This window comes from Sapajus apella, unplaced genomic scaffold (assembly GCF_009761245.1).
Source record: "Sapajus apella isolate SASKATOON/1434 unplaced genomic scaffold, GSC_monkey_1.0 scaffold152, whole genome shotgun sequence".
NCBI lineage: Eukaryota > Metazoa > Chordata > Mammalia > Primates > Cebidae > Sapajus > Sapajus apella.
In genome coordinates this window covers 2,291,485-2,301,041 of record NW_022437092.1, presented here as the reverse complement: position 1 = coordinate 2,301,041, position 9,557 = coordinate 2,291,485, and the positions used below count along the sequence as shown (strand labels likewise).

Genomic DNA, 9,557 nt, shown 5'->3' with positions numbered 1-9,557 from the left:
TTTTTTTTTTTTTTTTTTTTTTTTTAGTAGAGGCAGTGTCTCTCCATGTTGGTCAGGCTGGTCTCAAACTCCTGACTTCAGATGATCCACCCACCTTAGCCTCCCAAAGTGCTTGGATTACAGGTGTGAGCCACTGCGCGCGGCCAAACTTCCACTCTTAACCTCATTCTTTGTGTGTCCACATCCTTGATTTCCTCCGCTGGGAGACAACGAACCTCAGTTATCACCCCAGTCAACAGCCCTTTCAATATCATTCCCCCCAGGTCCCCAAGGCTCTGTAAGGCTAGGACAGGCTGAGCCATTTGAGTCTTGGAAGCTTAGGATGGAATAGGCCACATGCCTCTGTCCCCACCCCCAGTAATCCCTAGCTTGAACCCCTTCAGCCTCTGGTGAAACGACTGGTCACAGTAGCCTCCTTTGTTTGGATTTCTAGCGATAGAGTGTGACCCGGAAGAAAGTAACAACAGCGAGCATGTATTGAGCGCCTACCGGAAGCCAGGCAGTAAGCACTTTTCATGCAACTATCTGATTCTTCCACCTTCTTCCCTCTTCATTTATTTGTGTGTTTATTCTACAAATGTTTTATTTTATTGTATTACATTCTATTTATTTTCAGAGATGGGGTCTTGTTCTGTTGCCCAGGCTGGAGTACAGTGGCATGATCATTGCTCACTGCAGCCTCAACCTCCTGGGCTCAGGCAGTCCTCCCACTTCAGCCTCCCAAGTAGCTGGGACTACAGGCGCATGCCACCAGCCTGGCTATCATTTTTATTTTTTGCAGAGACAGGGGTTGCCCAATATTGCCCAGGCTGACCTCATAGTCCTATCCTCAAGTGATCCTTCTGCTTCCACCTCCCAAAGCTGTGCAATTACAGTCATGAGCCACCACACCCAGCCTAGTCAACAAAGATTTACTAAGAACCTGCTACAGGCCAGCTCTGTTCTAGGTGCAGGAATATGGCAGTGAACAAGACAGACAAAACTCCCTGCTTCACAGAGCTGAGTTGAGAGGAGAAGCCAATAATAAACAAGTAAGTCAAACGGATCACAGCTTAAATGGTGCTAAGTGCTAAGAAGGAAAATATGGCCCCGTGCAGTGGCTCACACCTGTAATCCCAGCACTTTGGGAGGCCAAGGTGGGAGGTTCGCTTGAGCCCAGGAGTTTGAGATCAGCTTGGGCAACATGGCAAAACCCCATCTCTACAAAAATACAAAAATTAGCCAGGCGTAGTGGCACACACCTGTAATCCCAGCTACTCGGGAGGCTGAGGCAGGAGGGTCGCTTGAGCCCAGGAGGCAGAGGCCACAGTGAGCCAAGATCATGACACTGCACCCCAGCCTGAGTAATAGGGCAAGACCCTGTCTCAAAAAAATAAATAAATAAAACCAGGAAAGGGGTGGGATCCATCAAGAGGGGAGCCCTCGCTGGCAGGAAATATTATAAGATCGGTATTGAGGACCTCATTCTACAGATGAGTAAACTCAGTCTCCAATAAATAAAATCACTTCCAGAGGTCACACAGGAGAGTGAGCTAGTACTCTAACTTGCCTCTCTGGGCTCTCTGTGAGCTCTGACCTCTGGGTGAGTAGCTGAAGCACAGAGGAAGGGAGGTTAAGGAGAGACACCCAGAATAAGACAGGGGTATCAGGTGCAGATGTGCAGGCTGTGCACTGCACAACTCCAGAAGCACCCTTCATAGCGATCACAATGTGAATGCTGCCCCCTTGAGTCTGGAAGGGCACAAGAATCATAAATTAACGTGGTGGCCTGGAGATAGGGACAGGTCACACAGGTAGCCCTGGAAAGAAAGTCTCTAACAGCCAGTTGTCTATTCTCTATAGCTTGCTTTTTTCACTTAATATATCAGCAGTCACTCCCCCATGTGAACACATGAAGATCTAGCTGAGTAGATCTCCCACAGTTGATCCCTAGAGCAGCGACGGCACATCACCTGGGAATTTGTATAGACAGAGTCACTCTGTTACCTAGGCTGGATGCAGTAATGGGATCACGGCTCACTGCAGCGTGGAACTCCCAGGCTCAAGCTATCCTCCCGCCCCACCCTCCCAAGTAACTGGGACTACAGGAGTGCACCACAACACTGGCTAATTTTTTTTTTTTTTTTTTTTTTTGTAGAGACAGGATCTCCCTATATTACCCAGGCTGGTCTCAAACTCCTGAGCTCAAGTGATCCTCTCATCTCAGCCTCCCAAAGCTCTGGGATTGCAGGTGTAAGCCACTGCCCTAGCCCATATTTTTTATGGTTTTCTCTTCCATTAGACTGTAAGCTTGCAATGCAGGAGCCATGCCTACCTTTCTGATCTCTAGACCCAGCATACAGCAGATGGGTCTAATACATGCTTCGTCAGATTGGGGAAAAATATAGATTAGATATTAATATTATTTATAAGATATATATTTTTAAATTACATAAAGATTACATTTATATATTATGATACAATTTATTTAAAATTTCAGCTTTAAATAATTGTTTTTGGCAGGGCACGGTGGCTCATGCCTGTAATCCCAGCATTTTGAGAGGCTGAGGCAAGAGGATCTCCAGAGCCCAGGAGTTCAAGGTTGCAGTGAGCTATGGTTGTGTCACTGCACCCCAGCCTGGGCGACAGAATGAGACCCTGTCTCAAAAAATAACATAATAATAATTGTATTTATGAATAACTTTTATTTATATTAAATTTAATCAAAATATTTCTTGGACAGGCGCGTTGGCTCAAGCCCATAAACCCAGCACTTTGGGAGGCTGAGGCGGGGGGAATCACTTGAGGTCAGGAGTTCGAGACCAGCCTGGCCAACATGGCGAAACCCGGTCTCTACTAAAAATACAAAACTTAGTTGGGTGTGGTGGCAGGCGCCTGTAATCCCAGCTACTCAGGAGGCTCAGGCAGAAGAATCATTTGAGCCCGGGAGGAGGAGGTTGCGGTGAGCCAAGATCGCGCCAGTACACTCCAGTCTGAACGGCAGAGACTGTGTCTCAAAAAAAAAAAAAATTAAAGTAACTTTATTCAAAATTACATACATTAACGATATAATCGATATTGTGCCTTTTTTTAAAGAGAAATTTTAATGTTTTAGAAGAATATACTTTTTGGAAAATATATGAAAAATAATTTTAATATGTGCTTTAGCCTCGGGCTTCCAGAAGAGTCCCAGACAGGGTCGCGGGAGGCCTCAGTCCCACGTCGTCCCCTTCTGCCCCGCCCAGATGGATTTCCAGGCTCAGGGAAGTCCCCTCTCCCGTCCAGCTATATCCTGCGAGGGGACGCAGCACCTGTCCCGCCTCTACCTGTCCGCGAGGTGACGCCATGCGGACCGGAGCCGCCCTCTGGAGTCCTTCATCTCTATGATCTCCGCCGCGGCCTGAGCGACCCGGAAGCCACGCCTAGCTGAGGGGTCAGTGCTTCCGGGTAGGAGCGCGGTGACCCTCGGCCGCTGCAGGAACCTGCGGCGACTGCAGCCATGGGGGCGCACCTGGTCCGGCGCTACTTCGGCGATGCCTCGACGGAACCCGACCCCCTGAATTTGCCAACCTTCCCTCCCGACTATGGCTTCCCGGAGCGCAAGGAGCGCGGTGAGGCCCAGTGCGCAGGCGCGGCCGGAGGGCGCTTGGCACCGGCGCCTGAACCCCCGAACCCCGGGATCCCCAGAGCTGGGCCCTAACTTCACGTGTTGTGTCTGGGTTTGGGTCTAGACTGGGTTCGGAGGAGTTCAGAGGACGCGCGTGACCCCGCCTGAGTGTGGAGGCGTTCCAGGCCAAGGGTACGGCTGGAGCAAAAGCCAGGGGACAAAAGAAAGGCGACAAGTGGGGGATCGGGCAGGAATGCGGCTCGCAGAGCTGGGCCGAGCCTTTTTTTGAGACAGTCTCAATCTGTTGCCCAGGCTGGAGTGCAGTGGCGCGATCTTGGCTCACTACAGCCTCCACCTCCCGGATTCAAGCGATTCTCCTGCCTCAGCCTCCCGAGTAGCTGTGATTACAGATGTGTGCCACCACGTCCGGCTGATTTTTTGTACTGTTCGTAGAGATGGGGTCTTGCTCTGTTGCCCAGGCTGAGTGCAGTGGCACCATCACAGCTCTCTGCATTCTCGACATCCTGGGCTCGAGCTATCCTCCCGCCTAAGCCTCCTGAGTAGCTGGGACTACAAGAGTGTGCCCGGATGCCAGTCTGATTTTTTGTTTTTTGTAGAGACGAGGGTCTTGCTATGTTGCTCAGGCTGGTCTCAAACTCCTAGGCACAAGTGATCCTGCTCAGCCTCCCAAAATGCTGGGATTGCAGATGTGAGCCACTGCTGTTTTTTGGTTCCTGTGTTTGTTTTTGTTTTTAATGTATGTAGTAATATCACAGGCATGAGAGCGCTAGCTCTGGGCCACGCCCCACATTAGGCACTGCAGATACGGCAGGGAACAGGAGGGATGCAGGCCCTGTCTCCAGAGAACTCACAGCTCAGTGGGAAAGATAGTAGAATCAGGCAGAGCTGGGGGGTATCCAGGCAGGCTTCCAGGAGGCAGTGGCTGGAAACAAAAACGTGAAGGGTGGCTGGGCCCAGTGACTGATGCCTGTAATCCCAACACTTTGGGAGGCTAAGGTGGGGGGGATTACCTGAGATCAGGAGTTCAAGACCAGCCTGGCTAATATGGTAAAACGCCATCTCTATGACAAAATACAAAAATTAGGCCAGGCACAGTGGCTCACACCTGTAATCCCCGCACTTTGAGAGGCCGAAGACAGCGGATCACCTGAGGTCAGGAGTTCGAGACCAGCCTGGCCAAGTGGTGAAACCCCATCTCTACTAAAAATATAAAAATTTGCCGGGGGTGGTGGCGCACGCCTGTAATCCCAGCTACCTGGGAGGCTAAGGCAGAATTGCTGGAACCAGGGAGGTGGAGGTTTCAGTGAGCCAAGATCAGGCCACCGCACTCCAGCCGGGGTGACAGAGTGAGACTCTGTCTCAAAAAAAAAAAAAAAAGATAAAAAGATGTGACAGGGCATGGATAGGGATTGACCAGAGAGAGGTGGCAGAGCCAAGGCTTCTAAGCAGAGGAGGGACACAATCAGGTTTGGTTGATCCAGAGGTCCCACTGTCTGCTGAGTGGGCAACAAGCTTGAGACAGACCTCTAAGCAGCCTGAGAGAAACTTTGAGAGAAAGTTGGGAGGTGGTATCATGACTCCAGTGTCCTCAATCCAGGTAGGCCTTCCACCCCAGTGAACCTGCAGTCCACTGGTCCGTTCACCTCCCTCCCACTGCCTCACATATCCTGCCTTACCCAAGATCAGCTTTGCAAATGCCAGCAACCCGCTGCCCTTCTTGCTCGCTCACTCTGGATAAACTCATCCCCTTCCCTTCCTTGGTGCCTGTCCCTGTGCAACTGAACATAATGATGGGGGAGATAAGAAAAAAACAACTCTGAGCCAGGCAGAATGGCTTGTGCCTATAATCCCAATGCTTTGGGAGGCTGAGGCAGGAGGATTGCTTGAGGCCAGAATTTCAAGAACAGCCTGGGCAACATAGCAAGACCCCATCTCTACAATTTTTTTTTTTTTTTGAGACAGAGTCTTGCTCTGTTGCCCAGGCTGGAGTGCAGTGGTGCTATCCCCAGCTCACTGCAACCCCTGCCTCCCAGGTTCAAGCGATTCTCCTGCCTCAGCCTTCTGAGTAGCTGAGATTACAAGCATGTGCTACCACACCCAGCTTTTTGTATTTTTAGTAGAGGCAGGGTTTCACCATGTTGGTCAGGCTGGTCTCGAACTCCTGACCTCACGTGATCCACCCACCTCAACCTCCCAAAGTGCTGGGATTACAGGAGTGAGCCACTGCGCCTGGCCAAATTGTTTTTTTATTATTAAATTATCTGGGCTTCCGTTCCTGCAGTCCCTTCTGACTGGTCTGCTGATTGGTTCTCCCGTGGACTCTTCATGCTGCCTGGCGTTTCTCTTACCTCCCAATCCTTCACTCTCTCCCTCCCTCCTAGGCCACCGTCCCCTGCCCTGCTTTCCTCCGTTCCAGCCCCGTTCAGCCAGTCACTTTGCTCACTGCAATATCTGCCTTCCCAGTTCAAGCGATTCTCCCATCCCAGCCTCTTGAGTAGCTGGGATTACAGGCACACGCCACCACGCTTGGCTCATTTTTATATTTTTAGTAGAGGCAGGGTTTTGCCATGTTGGCCAGGCTGGTCTGGAACTCCTGACCTCAAGTGATCCACCCATCTTGGCCTCCCTAAGTGCTGGGATTACAGGCGTGAACCATCGTGCCAGGCCCATATTTATTTATTTACAGAGGTGGGCTCTTGCTCTGTTGCTTAGGCTGGAGTGCAGTGGCATACCTGTCACTCACTGAAGCCTCAAACTCCTAGGCTCAAGCGATCCTCCTGATAGCTCTGGCTGCAGGTGTGCACCACCATGCCCAGATCATTTGATTATGTTTTTCTAGACATGGGGTCTTCCTGTGCTGCGCAGGCTGGTCTCCCTAATGCTTAAGCACTGCCTAACACGCTCTGGCGCTCTGTGTTCTGTTTTGTGTCTCCCTCTGAGGGCAGGGATGCTTGTGCATCGTGTTGCCTGCTGTATCCCAACTGCTAAGCACACAATAGTTATTGTGAGGTCTTTGCTACTAGCTGATTGTAAGTTTGAGGCCAAAGCAGAGGAGTCTAGGATTGCCACCTGGAGCTCCAAGCGCCGATAGGGAACGGCTGGGGGGCTGCAGGTCATACCCAGGCCGGGGGCTCAAGCGAGGTGTCGGGTAGAGGGACCACATTGGGCTCATCTACATACGGGGTGGCAGCAGAAAAAAAGGCTCTCAGGCTGGGTGTGGTGGCTCACGCCTGTAATCCCAGCACTTTGGGAGGCCAAGGTGGGTGGATCACTTGAGGTCAGGAGTTCGAGACCAGCCTGACCAACATGGTGAAACTCCATCTCTACTAAAAATACAAAAATGGGCTGGGTGTGTTGGCAGGCCCTTGTAATCCCAGCTACTTGGGAGGCTGAGGCAGGAGAATCGCTTGAACCCAGGAGACGGAGGTTGCAGTGAGCCGAGATTGTGCCACTGTGCTCCAGCTAGGTGACAGAGTGAGACTCCATCTCAAAAAAAAGAAGAGAAAAGAAAAGAAAAAGGCTCTCTGAACAAGGCTGTGGGGCAGCCATCGAGATGGGATGGAACCTGGGAGGCGGGATGTGGGAGGAGCCACAGGAAAGAAGCAAGCAAGCTGGCGGGATGCTGGTGTCCTGGGCTGTTGGGTGGCCCTGTGAGAGTGGGGTCTGGGCAGTGAGAGGCTGGGGCAGAAGCCAAAGAGTGGGACAAGGGGCAGGAGAGGAGGACCTGGGTCTGAGTGGGATGAGAGAATCGCAGCTGGGAAGTAGAGGGGAGAGAAGCCAGCCTGGAACAACTGCCATTGAGACGTGAATGTGTCTGTCTGACTTGGCAAATGGGAAGCAGCTGGGACAGAGAAAGATGTGGAGGTCAGGAGGGCCAGGGGCTGGGTCTGAGGGAGGCGGCGGGGAAGGGGTGCAGGATCGCCAAGCACAGGCTGGGGGTGAGTTGCCAAGATTCCTGACGCCCCCGTCAGCATCCTCCTGAAGGTCTGTTTGTCCTGAGTCGGGTTTGCTAGGTGAGTGGGGCCCCAAGACTAGTCCAGCTGTCTTCTGAGCCCGGTCCTGAGTCGGGTTTGCTAGGTGAGTGGGGCCCCAAGACTAGTCCAGCTGTCTTCTGAGCCCGTGCCTAAGTACCTTACAGGTTCTGTTAGCTCGGTGGATGCTTGGATAATGTCCATGACCTGAGGATCAGTTCTGAGACTGAGAGAGAGGCCATGCCTCCAGCCATTGCAGAGCTGGGACTCAGGCAGGTTTCAGACAAGAAAGGCTAAGAGTGCTGACTGGAGCTCCAGGTGCAGGTTGGGGGCTAAGGGGGTGCTCTGGGAGAAGGTGGATTCTGAACTGGGACTCTGCATGAAAAGCGGGGCTGTTGAGAGTTGGGGCAGGCATCCTTGGGGGAGGGGAGGCGAGTATCCCATGTGGGAGTTGAAGTGCCTTGGGTGATGGAGAGCCTTCTGTCTGGGCCTGGGTGTCTGGAGTGGGCTTTGTGCAAATTGGAAATGGAGGCCCCTTCAGGACAGTGTATCCGAGAGAGGCAGCTGCCATCCACTGCTGTCTGCCACATGGATGTCCATGGGGAACACCCCGAGGTGTGGCTTCCTGATGCCGTGTGCCTCGGTCCCTGTGGGATCCCTGGAATTGGGATGGGAGGCCTCTGGCCTGGTTGAACCCCACCCATTCCCTGCAGAGATGGTGGCCACACAGCAGCAGATGATGGACGCACAGTTGAGGCTCCAGCTGCGGGACTACTGTGCCCACTACCTCATCCGGCTGCTCAAGTGCAAGCGCGACAACTTCCCCAACATCCTGGCCTGCAAGCATGAGCGGCATGACTGGGAGTACTGCGAGCACCAAGAGTGAGTCCTCGGCCTCCCACATCCCCACACCCGGCCCCCCACGACCTGGCCCGCCTGAGCCCCACACTCCCCTGGCCCACCGGAATCCCCCATAGCCCTGGCTGGCTCGAGTCCCCCACATCTCTGGTCTGCACTCCCCCCCCCAGGCCCTGGCCCAAGGCAGGATGTGGCTCCTGAGGCCAGGATCCTGAACTGACCCTGAGGTTTCTAGCCTGGCCCCACCTTAGTCCCGGAGAGGGCTCTCTAGGGGCCTGTCAGATGGGGACAGGGCAGGTGGCTGAAGCCTCCTGGGGAGTGGCTGAAGCCTCCTGGGGAGTGGCCAAGCCAAGTTTCCAGTGGGAGGTCCTGTCACCTTCGTAAGCAGACCCCAGACCCAAGCCACGGGCACACAGGTCTGTCTTCTTTGGAGGCCCCTCCAGTGCTCTGGAACAGCCCCTCTGCTTCCCGGTGCTTGGAGGGTGGGGGCCATGTCCTGGCCAGGGACCTGACAGTCCCTCTGGCGCTCTGCCCCAGCTATGTGATGCGCATGAAAGAGTTTGAACGGGAGCGGCGGCTGCTCCTGCGGAAGCAGCGGCGGGAGAAGAAGGCGGAGAAGAAGGCGGCGGCAGAGTTGGCCAAAGGCCAGGGACCCGGAAAAGTGGCCCCTGAGGTGTCCCTGTAGGGGGTGCGTCCCCCACCCTATGAACCAAATAAAACCTTTGGGCCCCTCAGCCTGAGCCCCCTCTTACCGTGTCAACTTGAGGCTGGGGAGAGCGAGGGGCAGTGTGGTGGTCCCAAGCCCAGAATGAAACACACAGAGCCTGAGTCCAACGGGCAGGTGGTTTTATTCCAGGTGCTGAAGAGCTGTGAGTCCCGCCCCTCCCCTGGGATGCCCCCAGGTGGGGGCTGAGCCCAGGCAAGGGTGAGCGCTCAGAGCAGGAAGGGGATGATGGGCATGCGCAGGGGCGGGTAGTCCCGGAACTCCTTCAGGTAGCTGCGGTGCTTGCCCTTGGCCCAGATGGTCATCTGGGTGAAGCCCACCAGGGAGAACAGGGCCACTGCAGGGAAGAACAGGCGTCAGGGAGGAGCTGCCTGCCCAGAGGAGCAGGGCCCCACAG

General features: G+C 53.7%; 3 protein-coding genes across 4 annotated transcripts in view; 1 reads left to right on the top strand and 2 right to left on the bottom strand.

The window, feature by feature from the left end:
• The window catches only part of CLEC17A (C-type lectin domain containing 17A), a 36,453-nt gene extending 33,073 nt beyond the window's left edge, over positions 1-3,380 (bottom strand). Inside the window, exon 1 of the mRNA XM_032265768.1 lies at positions 3,306-3,380. The gene's annotated coding sequence lies outside the window, so the exon portion shown is untranslated. The remainder of the gene's footprint in view (positions 1-3,305) is intronic.
• A 16-nt stretch (positions 3,381-3,396) lies between these two features.
• Positions 3,397-9,170, top strand: NDUFB7 (NADH:ubiquinone oxidoreductase subunit B7). Its single transcript, XM_032265780.1, has 3 exons — positions 3,397-3,590; positions 8,292-8,460; positions 8,974-9,170. Exons 1-3 carry the CDS (start codon positions 3,479-3,481, stop codon positions 9,119-9,121), a joined length of 429 nt encoding a protein of 142 aa, XP_032121671.1. The 5' UTR covers positions 3,397-3,478; the 3' UTR covers positions 9,122-9,170.
• A 95-nt stretch (positions 9,171-9,265) lies between these two features.
• Positions 9,266-9,557, bottom strand: part of TECR (trans-2,3-enoyl-CoA reductase) — a 35,988-nt gene continuing 35,696 nt past the window's right edge. For both annotated transcript variants that reach the window (XM_032265778.1, XM_032265779.1), the window contains one exon: positions 9,266-9,497. In XM_032265778.1, coding sequence (XP_032121669.1) covers positions 9,370-9,497 — 128 coding nt within the window. In that variant the 3' untranslated portion in view covers positions 9,266-9,369. The remainder of the gene's footprint in view (positions 9,498-9,557) is intronic.